At 38.4% G+C, this 19,224-nt stretch overlaps 1 protein-coding gene and 1 pseudogene across 2 annotated transcripts in view; one reads left to right on the top strand and one right to left on the bottom strand.

Moving 5' to 3' along the window:
* Positions 1 to 19,224, bottom strand: part of LOC110287755 (coiled-coil domain-containing protein 7A) — an 84,139-nt gene that overhangs the window by 22,865 nt on the left and 42,050 nt on the right. For both annotated transcript variants that reach the window (XM_085844254.1, XM_085844253.1), the window contains exons 11-14: positions 17,764 to 17,839; positions 15,995 to 16,025; positions 15,513 to 15,602; positions 3,200 to 3,279 (exon numbers count right to left, since the gene is read on the bottom strand). In XM_085844254.1, coding sequence (XP_085700380.1) covers positions 3,200 to 3,279; positions 15,513 to 15,602; positions 15,995 to 16,025; positions 17,764 to 17,839 — 277 coding nt within the window. The remainder of the gene's footprint in view (positions 1 to 3,199; positions 3,280 to 15,512; positions 15,603 to 15,994; positions 16,026 to 17,763; positions 17,840 to 19,224) is intronic.
* Positions 12,598 to 13,895, top strand: LOC147002182 (glyceraldehyde-3-phosphate dehydrogenase pseudogene; annotated as a pseudogene).

Below are 19,224 nucleotides of genomic sequence, written 5' to 3' on the forward strand. Positions count from 1 at the left end.
AGCATTCCTCTTCCCTGAGGAATAAGGTTTTCACAGGACTGGCCAATCCTTTCTCACTGAGGCCATATAAGACAGTACCCCGGACCATGAACCAGCTTAATCTTTAGGAGCTCTGATGGGCCTGGGTTAGTTGACACTATTTTTCTTCCTATAGGGTTGCAATCCCCTTCAGCTCCTTCTGTCCCTTCTTTCATATGGGTCCCTGACCTCAATTCAATAGTTGGCTCAGTCCAGGCTCCTGTCTGCATGCACAATGTGGCCTTAGTAATAGTGTCAGGATTTGGTGTTCATGCATGGGATGGATCCCAAGTTGGACCAGATTCTGCTCCATTTTTGTCCCTGCATTTCCTTTAGACAGAACAATTCTGTGTTAAAAATGTTGAAGATGGGTGGGTGGCACCTTGACTCAAAAGGGGCCATGTCTATCTATCAGAGGTGGTCTCTTCTGATTCCATCTCCCCATTGTTGGGCATTTCAGCTAATGTCATCCCCATTGAGTCCTAATAACCTCTCACAATCCAGGTCTCTGGGACTTTCTAGAGGTTCTCCATGTCCCCTATCCCCTACTACTGCATATTTCAATTCATTTTCTTGGCCATCTGGATGTCCCTCCTGTCTCTCTCTCCACCTGATCCTGTCCCACCTTTTCCTTCCACTCCCCCCCCCCCCAGGTTCCTCCCTCCCTCTGCTTCCCATGATTATTTTGTTCCCCATCTAAGTGGGTTTCAGATATCCACACTTAGGCCTTCCTTCTTAAGCTTCCTAAGATCTGTGAGTTGTATCATGGATATTCTGAACTTTTGGCTAATATTCACTTATCAGTGAGTACACACCATGCATTGTCCTTTTGGATCTGGGTTTCCTACTCAGGACGATTTTTTTCTAGTTTCATCCATTTGCCTGCAAAATTCGTGATGTTCTCATTTTTAATTGTTGAATAGCGTTCCCTTGTGCAAATGAACCACATTTTCTTTATTCATTATTCGGTTGAGGGACATCTGTGTTATTTCCAGCTTCTGGCTATTACAAATAAGGTTGTTATAAACATAGTGTCATTGTGGTATGGTGGATCATCTTTTGGGTATATTTCCAGGAGTGGAATGGCTGGGTCTTCAGGTAGAGATATTTCCAGTTTTCTAAGGAACTGCCAGATTGATTTCCAGAGTGGTTGTACCAGTTTGCAATCCCACCAGCAATAGAGAATTATTCCTCTTTCTCCATTTCCTTGCCCAGCCGTTACTGATGCTTCAGATTTTAGTCTTTGCCATTCTGGTTGGTGTAAGATTGGTCTCAGGGTTATTTTGATTTGCATTTCCTTGATGATTAAGGAAGATAATTTCTTTAGTGTTTCTCAGACATTCAAGATTCCTCTGTTTAGAATTCTCTGTTTAGCTCTATACCCCATTTTTGAATTGGGTTATTTGGTTTTTGTGTCTACCTTCTTGTGTTTTTTCTATATTTTGTATATTAGCCCTCAATTGAATGTAGGGTTAGGAAAGAGCTTTTATCAATCTCTAGTTTGCTGTTTTGTCCTCTTGACAGTGTCCTTTATCTAATGGAAGCTTTTCAGATTCATGAGGTTCCATTTGTCAATTGTTGATCTTAGAGCCTGAGTGGTCTATTCAGGAAATCTTTCCCTGTGCCAATGTGATCAAGGCTATCTGGTTTTATGTGGAGGTCCTTAATCCACTTGGACTTGAGCTTTGTACAAGGAGATAAATATGAATCAATTTGCATTCTTCTACATACAGACTGTCAGTTAGAGCAGCACCATTTGTTGAAGATGTTTTCTTTTTTCCATTGTACAATTTTGGCTTCTTTGTCAAAGATCATGTGTGCATAGGTGTATAGGTTTATTTCTGGGTCTTCAATTCTATTCCATTGATTATTAACCTGTCTGACTACATATCAATACCATTCAGTTTTTTCCTTATCATTATTGCTCTGTAGTACAGTTTGAGGTTAGGGACAGTGATTCCCCCAGAAGTTCTTTTATTGTTGAGAATTGTTTTTGTTATCCTGGGTTTTTGGTTTTTCTATATGAAGTTGAGAATTGCTCTTTCCATGTCTGTGAAGAATTGTGTTGGAATTTTGATGGGGATTGCATTGAATTTGTAGAGTGCTTTTGGTAGGATGGCCATTTTTTGAGCCTATTAGCATGTATGTTTCTTTAAAATGAAATACAATGAAAAAACAATAACAACCAGTAATTGAAAATCCTATACCTAAAGCAGAGAAATGTTTGGAAATAATGCGTCCAATACATATTCTTGAATGAAACTGAATATGATAATAAATGGTTTAGAGATTAAAAAAAACATAATTTTTGGTTTAGTTCTCATATTTATCAATGCTGTAAATTCTTTTTTAAAACTTTTCCCAATTTTTTATTAGGTATTTTCTTCATTTACATTTCAAATGCTATCCTGAAAGTTCCCTATACCCTCCTCCCACCCTGCTCCCCTACCCACCCACTCCCGCTTCTTGGCTCTGGTGTTCCCCTGTACTGGGGCATATAAAGTTTTAGAATGGCCAGTTTTACTATGCTAATCCTACCAATCCATGAGCATGGGAGAACTTTACATCTTCTGAGGTCTTCTTTGATTTATTTCTTTAGAGACTTGAAGTTCTTGTCATACAGATCTTTCACTTGTTTGGTTAGAGTTACACCAAGATATTTCATATTATTTGTGACTCTGTGAAGGGTGTTGTTTCCCTATTTATCATTTGTATAAAGGAAGGCTTCTGATTTGTTTGGGTTAATTTTTATATCTAGCCACTTTGCAGAAGTTGTTTATCAACTGTAGAAGTTCTTCAAAGAAGAAAAGTGTTCAGGAAAGAAAAATGACAAGTATACTTTCAAAATCTCAGTCATTTTATATTGTAATCATAGCATTGAAAAGTTGGCTTGAGAAAAGTTATTCATTTGTTTATCACTTAAGATACAGGGATTTAATGATTATTTTAAGTAGTATGTATATAATATAATAAGTAATACTAGTAGAAAGAACCCCTTACCTCTCGCAGTTCACTCACTACCTCTAATCCTGTAACAATTCCTTATTTTTTCCATTTTTTACTTTTCTCAATTTAAAACTGCATATTTGTTAATTTCATTAAAAAGCCTTGTGACTTAGGTACTTTTTTTTTTTTTTTTACAACTTTGGGAAAGAAAAGATCACATATCTTCATGCTTTACCTTTCTGAATCTTTATCTTTTTTCTTTTCTGATTTTCCGGATTTCTTAGTTCGCTCTTCTTTGGTTGCAGACTTTACTCTCTACAATTTTGAACATGTCAAAATAAGGATAGCATAAGTTATAAGAGGTTCATGTTAATATATGCTGCTCAGATTTCCCCTTTACCCTAGGAGTTACTCTACTGTTTCAGGGTATCTGAATTAAAACAAAGCAAAATTAATGATATACCTAAGCTGATTCTATTTGTTCTTAAAAGGGGTGGGGGTACTTGCACATGCACATGTGTAAAGCTCAGAGGTCTTCCTCTATTACTTTCTATCTTACCTTTAGAAGCAGACTCTCTCATTTAACATGGAGCTCACCATTTTGGGTAGACTGGCTGGCTAAGAAGTTCTTGGGATCTGGCTATCTCTATTCCCCAGTGCTGGGGTTATGGATGCACCCAGTTTATTTACGTGGTTTCTGGTGATGTGTGTTCAGCTTCTGCAGTGAGCACTTTACTAAAGATCTTTCTTTATCCTCTGTATACATACATTTTGAGTAATTTCACAGACTGAAATAATTAATTTTCTCTGATTTTTCTTTCAGTTTTGCTGTGGTGTGGTCTATGGCTCCTGAAAGTCACTTGATTGTGCCATACATGCAGTAGAGCCAGGGGGACATGCAGAAATTCATTAGGATGACATTACACAAAAATACCATCAGTGATATATTTAAAAACTAAGGTGTATGAGTCTGAATACACAAGTAAAAAAAAAAAAACCTCATATGTTGAGGTTGAACCTGAAATAAAAACTGCTTCATCTGAAACTGTAAAGAAAATTGAAACACCAGATATGTCTTGTGTGAGACTATGTATGTTGAGAATCATTGAGATGGCTGTAATGTTGTGAATAGTTATGGCCCCCATATACTCATATGTTTGAATGCTTGGCCCATAGGAATTGGCACTATTAGGAGGTGTGGCCTTGTTGGAGTAGATGTGGCCTTGTTGGGGAAAATGTGTTGCTGTGAGGGTGGGTTTTTGAAGCCTCTTAAGATTAAATTATGCCCAGTATGACACATAGTTTTCTTTTGCTGCCTGCAGATTCAGATGTAGAACTCTCAGCTCCTTCTCCAGTGCAATGTTGGCCTGCAATGTGCTGCCATGCTTCCTACCATGACGATAATGGGCTAAACCTCTGAAACTGTAAATTAAAATGTTTTCCTTTAAGGAGTTGCTGTGGTTCTGGTGTCTCTTCATAGCAATAAAACCTTAACTAAGACACTGGCCAAACTACCTGCAACTTGTGTTTGTTTCAATGTAGTGACACAGAGAAGTAAAGTTCAAATTACACTCAAATTAGTGTTAGCATTAGAGCTGTCCATGGATAGCCAGAAACTGAACCAGCCAGCATCTGAACCCAGCGAACTTGACAAGATCCTCTTGCATCCGTTGCCATGGCACCCATTGTACAATCCCTGTGCATGCATTATCTGTGTTACCTGCTTCACCTGTGTCAGTTACCTGGGTCACTTGTGTTACCTACATCAGCACCAGATAAAAGACATTGACCCCAACCCATAGCTCTCTCTTTCTTAGTCACTTCTTCCCCTCAACCTCCAACCCCTTCAGAGGAACCTCTGTCAATAAAAGCCTCTCATGTGAGATCTGTGCCAGCTAGGTGTGATCTGTCCAAGAATATGCCACCTCCATCTAACAGTTGGAACAAATTTGTGTCTAAACCATTATTATATCATAACTGAACACATGTTTTAAAACCTTTCTGCAAAAGGTTCTAAATGATCTAGACTGGATATAAACTCATGATCCTCCTTACTCAGCAGGTATATATATCACCATGTCTGCACAAAATATTCTTGAATGACTCTGAAGAACCAGATTTATTTTTAAATGAATGTAGAGAAATAATTTGAACAGTTATTAAAATATAGATAATAAAGACAAAGGCAATATATGATTTTATATTTAAAAATCTCAATATGCAAAATGTACTGAAGTGGTAAACTTACCACAAATTAAACATAAGGTGAAATAATTCCTTGAAAATAAAAAGCTAGAGCCAGGTGGTAGTGGTGGTTCACATCTTTAATCCGAGCACTTGGGAGGCAGAGGCAGGCAAATCACTTTGAGTTCAAAGGCAGCCTGGTTTTCAGAGCAAGTCCCAAGACAGCTATGGCTACACAGAGAAAACTTGTTTAAAAACAAACAAACAAACAAACAAACAAACAAACAAAGAGAAACAGTGGTGCAGATCTATAAACCCAGCACTTAAGACATGAAAACAGGACAATCAGGGATTCATAATCATTCTCAACTAGTTTATAGCCAGGGTGAATACAGGAGACATTGTGTCAAAACAAGAACACCAACAATAAAAAATACAGAAATATGGAAACATAGTAATGAATTTTAACAAGAATTATTATATTCCCCAAATAACATACTGTGCTTTTGAAGATGTTTTCTATAAAACTCATACATAGAGTCTACTCATTTTGTAGACTAGTAAACACTTAATAATGGGAGGTTATTAAGAGAAAATAGTCTTTGCTTTCTCCTCCAGTATCAAAGAAATATCAAGTAACCAACAAAAGTGGTTTCAAGAGTATTCCATGAGACATAATGTTCCATGCATGATATCCCAACACTTGGAAGATTAAGGCAGGTGGGTTGAAGTAAGTTCTTGGCTAGCTCTCAGTTTAGTATAGAAAATATACCTCCAAAAAATCTAAAAGAAGAGTGTTTCAATGATACATATAATGATTTAACTGGCTCATAAAAATTTACTTTTATCTGACTCTTGCCTGTAGTTTGGATTTATAAAATGAGTAAAAATGGTAAGAAGAGAAAACAAATGGAAGCAGATTTTCCTTTTTCTTTTTTTTAATTGGATATTTTCTTTATTTACATTTCAAATTTTATCCCATTACTTGGATTCCCCTCCAAAATCCCCCTTCCTCTCTATGGAATTCCTCTCCCCCCCTCCCCGCCCCCCCACCTTCCCCCCCAGCCCTCACCCTCACCCCCACCACCGCACCAACCCAACCACTTCCACTTCCTGGCCATGGTATTCACCTACACTGGGACATAGAGCTTTCACAGGAACAACGGCCTCTCCTCCCAAAGATGTCCGACTAGGCCATCCTCTGCTACATAGGCAGCTGGAGCCAGGAATCCCACCCTGTGTACTCTTTGATTGGTGGTGTAGTCCCTCGGAGCACTGGGGGTACTGGGTAGTTCATGTTATTGTTCCTCCTATGGGGCTGCAAACCCATTCACTCACTGGGTACTTTCTCTAGCTCCTTCATTGGGGACCCTGTGCTCAGTCACATGGATGGCTGTGAGCATTCACTTCTGTATTTGTCAGGCATGGGCAGAGCCTCTCAGGAGGCAGCAATATTAGGCTCCTGTCAGCAAGCACTTGTTGGCATCCACAATAGTGTCTGGTTTTGGTGATTGTATATGGGATGGATCCCCAGGTAGGACAGTCTCTGGATGGTCATTCCTTCAGTTTCTGCTCCACAAGTTGCCTCTGTAACTCCTTCCATGGGTATTTTATTCCCCCTTCTAAGAAGTACCGAAGTAGCCACACTTTGGTCTTCCTTCTTCTTGAATTTCATGTGGTTTGCGAATTGTATCCTGGGTATTCCGAGCTTCTGGGCTAATATTCACTTAACAGTGACTGCATATCATGTATGTTCTTTTGTTATTGAGTTACCTCACTCAGGATTATATTTTCTAGTTCCACTCATTTGCCTAAGAATTTCATGAATTCATTGTTTTTAATAGCTGAGTAGTACTCCATTGTGTAAATGTACCACATTTTCTGTATCCATTCATCTGTTGAGGGACATCTGGGTTCTTTCCAACTTCCAGCTATTATAAATAAGGCTGCTATGAACATAGTGGAGCATGTGTCCTTACTACATGTTGGAGCATCTTCTGGGTATATGCCCAGGAGTGGTATTGCTGGGTCCTCAGGTACTAGTATGTCCAATTTTCTGAGGAACTGCCAGACTGATTTTCAGAGTGGTTGTACCAGCTTGCAATCCCACCAACAATGAAGGAGTATTCCTCTTTCTCCACATCCTTGCCAGCATCTGATGTCATCTGAGTATTTGCTCTTAGCCATTCTGACTGATGTGAGCTGAAACCTCAGGGTTGTTTTGATTTGCATTTCCCTGATGGCAAAGTATGTTGAACATGTCTTTAGGTGCTTCTCAGTCATTCAGTATTCCTCAGTTGAGAACTCTTTGTTTAGCTTTGTATCCCATTTTTAAAATAGGGTTATTTGGTTTTCTGGAGTCTAACTTCTTGAGTTCTTCATATATATTGGATATTAGCCCTCTATTGGATTTAGGATTGGTAAAGAACTTTTCCCAATTTGTTGGTTGCCTTTTTGTCTTATTGACAGTATCCTTTGCCTTACAGAAGCTTTGCAATTCTATGAGGTCCCATTTGTCTATTCTTGATCTTACAGCACAAGACATTGGTGTTCTGTTCAGGAACTTCCCCCCTGTGCCCATATGTTCAAGACTCTTCTCTAATTTCTTTTCTATTAGTTTCAGTGTCTCTGGTTTCATGTGCAGGTCCTTGATCCACTTGGACTTGAGCTTTGTACAAGGAGATAGGAATGGATCACTGTGCACTATTCTACATGCTCACTGCCAGTTGAGCCAGCACCATTTGTTGAAAATGCTGTTTTTTTATTCCACTGAATGGTTTTAGCTCCTTTGTCATAGATCAAGTGACCATATATATGTGGGTTCATTTCTGGGTCTTCAATTCTATTACTCTACCTGACTGTCACTGTACCAATACAATACACGTTTTATCACAGTTGCTTTGTAGTACAGCTTGAGGTCAAGGATGGTGATTCCAACAGACGTTCTTTTATTGTTCAGAATAGTTTTTGCTATCCTCAGTCTTTTGTTATTCCAGATGAATTTGGAAATTGCTCTTTCTAACTTATGAAGAATTGAGTTGGAATTTTGATGGGGATTGCATTGAATCTGTAGATTGCTTTCAACAAGATGGCCATTTTTACTATATTAACCCTGCCAGTCCATGAACATTGGAGATATTTCTATCTTCTATCTCAGAAGTTCACTTTCTTCAGAAACTTTAAGTTCTTGTCATACAGATCTTTTACTTGCTTGTTTAGAGTCACATCAAGGTATTTTATATTGTTTGTGACTATTGTGAAGGGTGTTGTTTCCCTAATTTCGTTCTCAGTCTGTTTATCCTTTTTTGTAGAGGAAGGCCACTGATTTGTTTGAGTTAATTTTATATCCAGCTTCTTCACTGAAGCTGTTTATCAGGTTTAGGAGTTCTCTGGTAGAATTTTTAGGATCACTTATGTATACTATCATATCATATGCAAATAGTGATATTTTGACTTCTACCTTTCCAATTCATATCCCTTTGATCTCCTTTTGTTGTCTAATTGCTCTGGCTAGAACTTCAAGTACTATATTGAACAGGTAGGAAGAGAGTGGGCAACCTTGTCTAGTTCCTGATTTTAGTGGGATTGCTTCAAGTTTCTCTCCATTTAGTTTGATTTTGGCTACTGGTTAGCTGTATATTGCTTTTACTATGTTTAGGTATAGGCCTTGAATTCTTTATCTTTTATCAGGGATGGGTGTTAGATTTTGTCAAATGCTTTCTCAGCATCTAATGAGATGATCATATGCTTTTTTTTTGTTTGAGATTGTTTATATTTTGGATTACATTGATGAATTTCCATATATTGAACCATCTCTGTATCCCAGGAATGAAGTCGGCTTGATCATGATGGATGATCATTCTAATGTGTTCTTGGATTTGGTTTGTGAGAATTTTATTGAGTATTTTTGCATTGATATTCATAAGGGAATTTTGTCTGAACTTCTCTTTCTTTGTTGGGTCTTTGTGTGGTTTAGGTATCAGAGTAATTGTGGTTTCATAGAATGAATTTGGTAGAATACCTTCTGTTTCTATTTTGTGGAATAGTTTGAGGAATATTGGTATTAGATATTCTTTGAAGGTCTGATAGAACTGTGCACTAAACCCATCTTGTTCTGGTCTTTTCTTGGTTGGGAGACTATTAATGGCTGTTTCTATTTCTTTAGGGGTTATGGGACTGTTTAGATCATTAATCTGATCTTGATTTAACTTTGGGACCTGGTATCTGTCTAGAAAATTGTCCACTTCATCCAGGTTTTCCAGTTTTGTCGAGTAAAGGCTTTTGTCGTAGAATCTGATGATTTTTTTTTATTTCCTTGGTTTCTGTTGTTATGACTCCCTTTTCATTTTTGATTTTGTTAATTAGGGTAGTGTCTCTGTGCACTCTAGTTCGTCTGGCTAAAGGTTTATCTATTTTGTTGATTTTCTCGAAATCCAGTTCTTGGTTTGGTTGATTCTTTGTAAAGTTCTTTTTGTTTCCAGTTGGTTGATTTCAGTCCTGACTTTGATTACTTCTTGCCGTCTACTCCTCTTGGACGAATTTGCTTATTTTTGTTCTAGAGCTTTCAGATGTGCTGTCAAGCTACTAGTGTATACTCTCTCCCATTTCTTTTTGGAGGCACTCAGAGCTATGGGTTTTCCTCTTAGGAATGCTTTCAATGTGTCCCATAAGTTTGTGTATGTTGTGGCCTCATTTTCACTAAATTCTATAAAGTCTTTAATTTCTTTCTTCATTTCTTCCTTGACCAAGTTATCATTGAGTAGAGTGTTGTTCAGCTTTCCTATGTATGTAGGCTTTCTATTATTTATGTTGTTATTGAGGATCAGCCTTATCCCCTGGTGATCTGATAGTATGCATGGGATAATTTCAATATTTTTGTATCTGTTGAGGCCTGTTTTGTGACCTGGTCAATTATGGAGAAGATACCATGAGGTGCTGAGAACAAGGTATATCATTTATTTTTCAGGATAAAATGTTCTGTAGATATCTGTTAAATCTATTTATTTCATAACTTCTGTTAACTTCACTCTCTGTTTAGTTTGTGTTTCCATGACCTGTCCATTGATGAGAGTGGGGAGTTGAAGTCTCCCAGTATTATTGTGTGCAGTGCAATGTGTGCTTTGAGCTTTACTAGGTTTCTTTTATGAATTTGGATGCCCTTGTGTTTGGAGCATAGTTGTTCAAAATAGAGAGTTCATCTTGGTAGATTTTACCTTTGATGAGTATGAAGTTGCCTTTCTTATCTTTTTTGATAACTTTAGTTTGAAAGTCAATTTTATTTGATAGTAGAATGGCCATTCCAGCTTGTTTCTTGGGACAGTTTGCTTGGCAAATAGTTTTCCAGCCTTTTACTTGAGGTAGTGTCTGTCTTTGCCCCTGAGGTGGGTTTCTTGTATGCAGCAAAATATTGGGTCCTGTTTACATAGCCAGTGTGTTAGTCTATGTCTTTTTATTGGGGAATTTAGTCCACTAATATTGAGATATTAAGGAAAAGTGATTGTTGTTTCCTGTTATTTTTGTTAGTGTTAGGATTCTGTTCACATAGCTATCTGCTTTTAGGTTTGTTGAAAGATTACTTTCTTGCTTTATCTAGTGTGTAGTTTCCCTCCTTGTGTTGATGTTTTCCATCAATTATTCCTTGAAGGGATGGATCTCTTGAAAGTTATTGTGTAAATTTGGTTTTGTCATGGAATACCTTGGTTTCCCTATCTATGGTAATTGAGAGTTTTGCTGGGTATAGTAGCCTGGGCTAGCATTTGTGTTTTCTTAGGGTCTGCATGACATCTCTTCAGGATCTTCTGGCTTTCATATTCTCTGGTGAGAAGTCTGGTGTAATTCTGATAGGTCTGCCTTTATATGTTACTTGACCTTTTCCCCTTACTGCTTTTAATATTCTTTCTTTGTTTTGTTCATTTAGTGTTTTGATAATTATGTGACAGGAGGAATTTCTTTTCTGGTTCAGTCTATTTGGAGTTCTATAGGCTTCTTGTATGTTCATGAGCATCTCTTTCTTTAAGTTAGGGAAGTTTTCTTCTATAATTTTGTTGAAGATATTTACTGGACCTTCAAATTGGAAATCTCCACTCTCTTCTATACCTATCATCCTTAATTTTGGTCTTCTCATTGTGTCCTGTATTTACTGGATGTTTTGAGTTAGGATCTTTTTGCATTTTGCATTTTCTTTGATTTTTGTCTCCATGTTTTCTATGGTATATTCTGCGCCTGAGATTCTCTCTTCTATCTCCTGTATTCTGTTGGTGATGCTTGCATCTATGTCTCCTGACTTCTTTCGTAGGTTTTCTATAATCAGAGTTGTCTCTCTTTGTGATTTCTTTTTTAAAATTGTTTTTACTTCCACTTTTAGATCCTGGGTGGTTTTGTTTAGTTCCTACATCTATTTGGTTGTGTTTTCCTGTAATTCTTTAAGGAATTTTTGTGTTTCCTTTTAAGGGCTTCTACCTGTTTCCCTGTGTTCTCCTGTATTTCTTTAAGGGATTTATTTATGTCCTTTTTAAAGTCCTCCATCAGTGTTATCAGCAGTGACTTTAGATCCATGTCTTGCTTTTCTGGTGTGATGGTGTATCTAGGACTTGCTGGTGGGAGAATTGGGTTCTGATGATGCCATGTAACCTTGGTTACTGTTGCTTCTGTTCTTGCACTTGCTTCTCACCATCTGATTATCTCAAGTGTTCCCTGCCCTTGCTATATCTGATTGGAGCCTGTCTTTCCTGTAATCCAGGTTGAGTCACAATTCCTCAGAGTTCAGCTTTCTCTTTGACCCTGTCATTCTGGGATCCTCTGAACCTGAGATCCTTGGAGTGTCCCAGCTCCTGGGATTCAACTTGTCTCTGAGCCCCTGAGATCCTGGTATGACCTGGTCTCCCAAGATCCTGAGCATGTTAGAGTGCCTGGGAATGGTACCTCCTATGGGAGCTGTGGGTCTGTCTGCTGAGTTTGTGTTCAGTGTAGACTGGCACTGCCCAGGAGGAACCGCAGATTTTCCTATATCATTGGTACTGCACTTATTTCTACTCACACTAGTTGGTATAGTTAACTAATTATAATTATAGTTGGTATAATTAACTAGTTATAAAGAACATAAAATGCATTTAAAATACTTGGGGTTTGTGGATTTAGTGTAGTGGTAGTTTTTGCCTAACAACTACAAGGCTTTGGGTCCAGTTTTCAGATTCAGGGGTTGGAGGGGAGACAAAAAGTTTGACTCTCTCATTCAGTAACAAATTTACAAAGTTAAATATTTGCCATGTATCTGTCTTTCATGAAATTGAGAAGATATCAGAAGAGGAAAAGATCTTTCATGCTCATTAAATGGTAGGATTAATATAGTGATAATGGCCATCCTACCAAAAGCCATTTACAGATTCAATGCAATCCCCATCAAAATTTCAACACAATTATTTGTGACCTTAAAAGGACAATACTCGGCTCTCTGCTCCTCCCTGTTTTCAGAGACAGCCGCATCTTCTTGTGCAGTGCCAGCCTCGTCCGGTAGACAAAATGGTGAAGGTCGGTGTGAACGGATTTGGCCGTATTGGGCGCCTGGTCACCAGGGCTGCCTTCTGCTCTCCACATGGCAAAGTGGAGATTGTTGCCATCAACGACCCCTTCATTGACCTCAACTACATGGTCTACATGTTCCAGTATGACTCCACCCACGGCAAATTCAACGGCACAGTCAAGGCCGAGAATGGGAAGCTTGTCATCAATGGGAAGCCCATCACCATCTTCCAGGAGCGAGACCCCGCTAACATCAAATGGGGTGAGGCCGGTGCTGAGTATGTCGTGGAGTCTACTGGTGTCTTCACCACCATGGAGAAGGCCGGGGCCCACTTGAAGGGTGGAGCCAAAAGGGTCATCATCTCCGCCCCTTCTGCCGATGCCCCCATGTTTGTGATGGGTGTGAACCATGAGAAATATGACAACTCACTCAAGATTGTCAGCAATGCATCCTGCACCACCAACTGCTTAGCCCCTCTGGCCAAGGTCATCCATGACAACTTTGGCATTGTGGAAGGGCTCATGACCACGGTCCATGCCATCACTGCCACCCAGAAGACTGTGGATGGCCCCTCTGGAAAGCTGTGGCGTGATGGTCGTGGGGCTGCCCAGAACATCATCCCTGCATCCACTGGTGCTGCCAAGGCTGTGGGCAAGGTCATCCCAGAGCTGAACGGGAAGCTCACTGGCATGGCCTTCCGCGTTCCTACCCCCAATGTGTCCGTCGTGGATCTGACGTGCCGCCTGGAGAAACCTGCCAAGTATGATGACATCAAGAAGGTGGTGAAGCAGGCATCTGAGGGCCCACTGAAGGGCATCTTGGGCTACACTGAGGACCAGGTTGTCTCCTGCGACTTCAACAGCAACTCCCACTCTTCCACCTTCGATGCTGGGGCTGGCATTGCTCTCAATGACAACTTTGTCAAGCTCATTTCCTGGTATGACAATGAATACGGCTACAGCAACAGGGTGGTGGACCTCATGGCCTACATGGCCTCCAAGGAGTAAGAAACCCTGGACCACCCACCCCAGCAAGGACACTGAGAGCAAGAGAGAGGCCCTCGGTTGCTGAGGAGTCCCTATCCCAACTCTGAGGCCCCCAACACTGAGTATCTCCCTCACAATTTCCATCCCAGACCCGCATAATAACAGGAGGGGCCTAGGGAGCCCTCCCTACTCTCTTGAATACCATCAATAAAGTTTGCTGCACCCCCCCCCAAAAAAAAAAAGGACAATACTCAATTTCATATGTAAAAACAAAAAATCAGGATAGCTAAAACAATTTTGAAAAATAAAATAACTTCTAGATTCAATTCACCATCCCTGATTTGAAGCTTTCCTACAGAGTTATAGCAATAAAAACTGCTTAAAAGCAGTCACATTAATCAATGAAATCAATCCACTCACCTATGGACACATGTTTTCTTTTTAATAAAAAAGTCAGAAATACCTATTAAAAACAAAAAGAATTTCCAATAACAGTGTTGGTCAAACTGGATGTCTGCTTGTAGAAGACTGCAAATAGATCCACATATGTCACCATGCACAAAACTCAAGTCCAAGTGGATCAAAGACTCAACATAAAATCAGGCACACTGAACTTAACAGAAAACAAAGTAGGAAATATCCTTGAATGCATTGGCATTGAAGACAACTTCCTAAACAGAACACAGATAGTGCAGGCACTAAAATCAACAATTAATAAATGTGACTCCAGGAAACTGAAAAGCTTCTGTAAGTCAAAAGACACTGTTAGGAGCCATCTAGGAAAGGCTAAGGCTAGCAGGCTACTTCTCCGGAAATGGCCCACCATCTTTGTATGGTCTGCTGTGGGTGAGTTGTGAGAGGCAAGGTCCCTAGAGACTTCATGTCATCTGAGTTATAGAGTAAGAAAATAGTATGTATTTAAGCACAAGTAATAAAATTATAAGGCTAAGGATTATCATTCTTTGGCTTTCATTCATTTCATTTCATGCTGTGTTGGACAAGTACCATTTCTGAAAAAGTCAAGACAGGGTCCCAGCAGGACAAAACAGAATGGGAAAAGATTTTCACCAACTCTACACCCAAGACAGGGCTAATATCCAAAATACATAAAAAATTCAAGAAACTAAACATCAGCAACTAAACAATCTAGTTAAAAATGCAGAGAAGTCTCTATTGAGGAATCTTAAATGGCTAAGAAACTCTTAAAGAAATGTTCAATATCCTTATCTATCAGGGAAATGCAAATCAAAATGATTTTGAGATTCTATCTTACACCTGTCAGAATGACTCAGATCAATAACACAGTGACAGCTTATGCTGGTGAGAAGCAAGAGGAACACTGCTCCATTGCTGGTGGGAGTGCAAACATGTACATCCACTATGGAAATCATTGTGGTGGTTCCTTGGTATGAGGGCTTATGCCTACCTAGTCTTACTGCATTTTATCTTTCCATGTTTGGTTGACATTCCTGGGAGGGCCTGCTCTTTTCTGAAGGGAAACAGAAGAGGAGTGGGTCTGAAGAAGAAGGGTGGTGGGGGAGGGATTAGAAGGAGTAGAGGGATGGGAGGCTGCAGTTGGGATGTATTTCATGGGAGAATAATAAATAAAAACACAGAAAAGTTAAAATAAAAAATAATGCTTTTACAATGATTAGGCTGTTTCTTTTTTCATGTTTATGGGTTTGATAGTTAATATGGAAATTTAGAACATTAATTTATGGTTTTTAAAATCAGAGCCTTTATAAATTATGACCAAAAACATGTCATAAAACAAGTAAATGCCACTTTGATTTCCATCTATATGATACTAGGCTATATTTGATACTGTGTATAAACTTTTATCAGTTACATGTACCAACCTCTGGATCTCTCAGCCTTTGTATTTCACCTTCTAGCAGGTTTTTCTTCAATATTAAATTTTCATAATTAGTTTCCATCTGTTTATATTTCTAAAGACAAATATAATAATAGCAATTAAAATTAAGCATCTCAATAAACAACTTCAATAACTAAGTATTGATGCAACTTAATATTTAGATATTAATTATGACTAACTTCATTGAAGCATGAAAAAGAATGGGACATGGGATTAACTTCTAAGCTGGTGTTGGGATCGATATATCTAGATAAGAAATAGATCCCAGCTTAGTATTTCATAAGTGTTTCTGAATGACCATGATGTCAATAAAGTGAAAATAACATGCAATTCCTTCTAGTTCACAACCTGGGTAAATTGAGTAAGTGCTTATCTCTAATTACAATGAGAGAAAATGGCCATTTCTAGAGTCTCTTCAAAATTCAAGCATAAAGTGCAATATCCAATTAAGAATGTTATACTTACAGACTCAATTGTATGCTGATCATTTAAAGCTCTGAAAAACAGACCAAAAGTAACTATACTATATTAAATATATACATATTTTAAGTTATGAAAACTTTTACATTTTTAAAAAAGATTTTTAACAAGTGTCCTCTTCCTAGTCTCACATCCTACTCCTGTGCTATAGCCAAAATCTAGACTCCTGCCGGGATCTACACATATCCACCAACAGTACACTGTAATTAACACACTTTTAATCCCAGCACTCAGGAGACAGAGACATACAGATATCTGAGTTCAAAGATATCCTGGTCTACAGAGCAAGTTCCAGGACAACCAAGCTTATGTAGTGAAGGAAATCATGGAAAACAGAATGTTGGTGAAGATGTAATTGAATGAGGGGGCTATATTCCAGCCCTAGTAAGTAACAGAGCTTGTCAGCTTAAGCCATGTGATTCTGGCTCTTGAATCAAGGAAGAAAGAAGAAAGCAGTTATGGAATCTCCCTCAGCAACTAAGGAAAGCCATTAAGGCCAGGCATGTAGCAGGGATGTTTCTGCATGGAAGCCCATAAAGATCATTGTGTGAAGCTGTGAAGGTGAAGGCTGGATTATCTTGGACAGTCCCACGGGATACCTGTCAAGGAAAGCTGCTAACAAAGAAGGAAAACAGCTCAAGAGAAAAAAAAATTGTGTTGCATTCAACAAAGCTGAAAGAAGTTGGAGATCTGAAGAGAATTTTCACATCAGATGTGGAGATGCAGAGTTTGGAGTTTCTGTAGCTGGCTTTCAGTCTTGCTTTGGTTACGCTTTTACTCACTATGCTCCTTGCCTACAGTTTGGAATGGTTATGTATATTCTGTACCCTCTGTATATTGTATGTGATTTGTTTTTTTTTTTTTAATTTTTATGTCATAAGGGGTTATAGTTTGAAGTTGAGATTTTGAACTTTGGACTTTTAAATACTGTTGTGGCCATGATAGACCATGGGGACTTAAGAAGTTGGATTAAATAAATTTTGTATTATATCCTGCCTACAAGTGCAGGGATAAAGATGGAGCAAATATCTAGGGAATGGCCAACTAATTACTGGCCCAACTTGAAACCCACCCCATACATTGATCCAACCCCTAACATTATTAATAATAATGACTTGCAGACAGGAACCTAGCATAACTGTCTTCTGAGAGCCCCCATCTAGCATCTGACCAAAATAGATGCAGAGACCCACAGTCAAACAGTAGGTGGAACTCAGGGGGTCTTGTGGAAGAGATGGAGGAAGAAGGATTGAGGAAGCCTGATAGATCAAGGACCCCACAAAAGACCCACAGACTAAACTAACTTGGGCCTGTAGAGGCTTACAGAGACTGAACCATCAACTCGTGAGTCTTCTATACATATGTAGCTTGTTCTTCAGGTGGATCCCCTAACAATTAGAACGGGGAACTGTCTCTGACTCTGTTGCCTATTTTGGATCTCTTTCCCATAGCTGGACTGACTTCTCTGGCCTCAATGGGAAAGGATGCACTTAGTCCTGCTGGGACTTGATGTATCAGGGTGGGTTGGTACCAAAGGATGACCTCCCCTTCTTTGAGGAAAAGGGGATGGAGAAATGGATCAAAAGAAGAACTTTGATCAGGCCATAAAATGAATAAATTAATTAATAAATTAATGAGTAAAAGGAGGTTAGCTTATGATGAAGACCTTATTTCTTATGTATGCTCCCAATATGTCTATTCTATATATTCAATTTTATAAGTAGAAAATAAGAAATAACATTTCTAAAGCTTACTTTTGTAACATAGCTGTTTGGTTTTCAAATATTTTCATCATCATAGTCACTCGATTAGCCATTGAAGAAGGAGTTCCTATATAGAATGTATAAAGGTGTTATAATGGCTGAAGTTCTATGACCATACAATTCACTGATATGCATGAGAAAACTAAATAATCACAAGGAGGTGACATGTTTCTTTCAGTCACATTTACCTTATTTTACTTTTTCCTATATATCATATCTTGCTTTCAAAAGAAAATTTCAATTTTCTATTTCAAATAGAAATTTCAAAAGAAAATATCTATGATACAAGGCATACCCAGAGGATGGGGCAGGGGGCAGGGGGCAGGGGAACCAAATTCTGAAGAGATAGGCAACAATGAGCACAGGATTTCAGATATAGTAGATATTTTTAAGTTATCAAGCAGGACTTTTAAACAATTAATTAACTGCATTTATTACCTAGGGAAAAACTGGCAACATACAAGAACAGATGGATAATATAAGCAGAAACTCTAATAAAAAAGTAAAAAATGCTAACGCTCTACTGTAGCAAAGAATACCTTGTAACTGATACAGGCAGTAAGTAAAAAGTAAATAAAATAAAATAAAACAAATAAATTATGCAGGCCTGGAGAGATGGCTCAGAGGTTAAGAGCACTGACTGCTCTTCCACAGATTCTCAGTTCAATTCTCAGCAACCACATGGTTGCTCAGAAACATCTGTAATGGGATTAGATTCCCTCTTCTGATACACATAAGACAGCACACTCATATACATATATACATAAAATACACGAATAGGTAAATCTTAAAAAAATATAAATGGGAGCTAGAGAGATGGCTTAGAAGTTAAGAGCACTGACTGCTCTTCCGGAGGTCCTGAGTTCAATTCCTAACAACCACATGGTGGCTTACAACCATCTGCAATGGGATCTGATGCCCTCTTCTAGTATGTCTGAAGAAAGCAAGTGTACTCACATATATTAAAAAATAAGTAAATCTTAAAAAATCGAAGAAAAGAGAAAATGTCACCATTTATAAATAAATAAATAAATAAAACAAGTAAATAAATAAATAATTAAATAAGAAATAGGACAGTGTTGGCAAACACTTTTAATCCTACCAATTGCAGAGCTAGGCAAACTCTCTGAGAATTTGAGTCCAGCCTGTCTACAGAGCTAGTTACTGCACAGATATACAAAATAAACCCTGTCTTGGGAAAAAAAAAGAAAAGAGAAAATATAGAACCATCACTGTTACTCCTTTAGGAGCACTTGCATTGTGCCAATCACACCATATGTTCTAATCTATGTGGGCTCTCTTGTTTTTTTTTTTTTAACTTTTTATTGATTCTTTGTGAATTTCATAATATGTACCCTAACCCTACTCATCTCACCCACACCTCCACCTCCGCAAAACAAAATAATAAGATAGAATGAAAATGAAAACAAACAAAAAATCATCTTGTTGTGG

Source organism: Mus caroli, unplaced genomic scaffold (genome assembly GCF_978045245.1).
Source record: "Mus caroli unplaced genomic scaffold, Mus_caroli_1 scaffold_10, whole genome shotgun sequence".
NCBI lineage: Eukaryota > Metazoa > Chordata > Mammalia > Rodentia > Muridae > Mus > Mus caroli.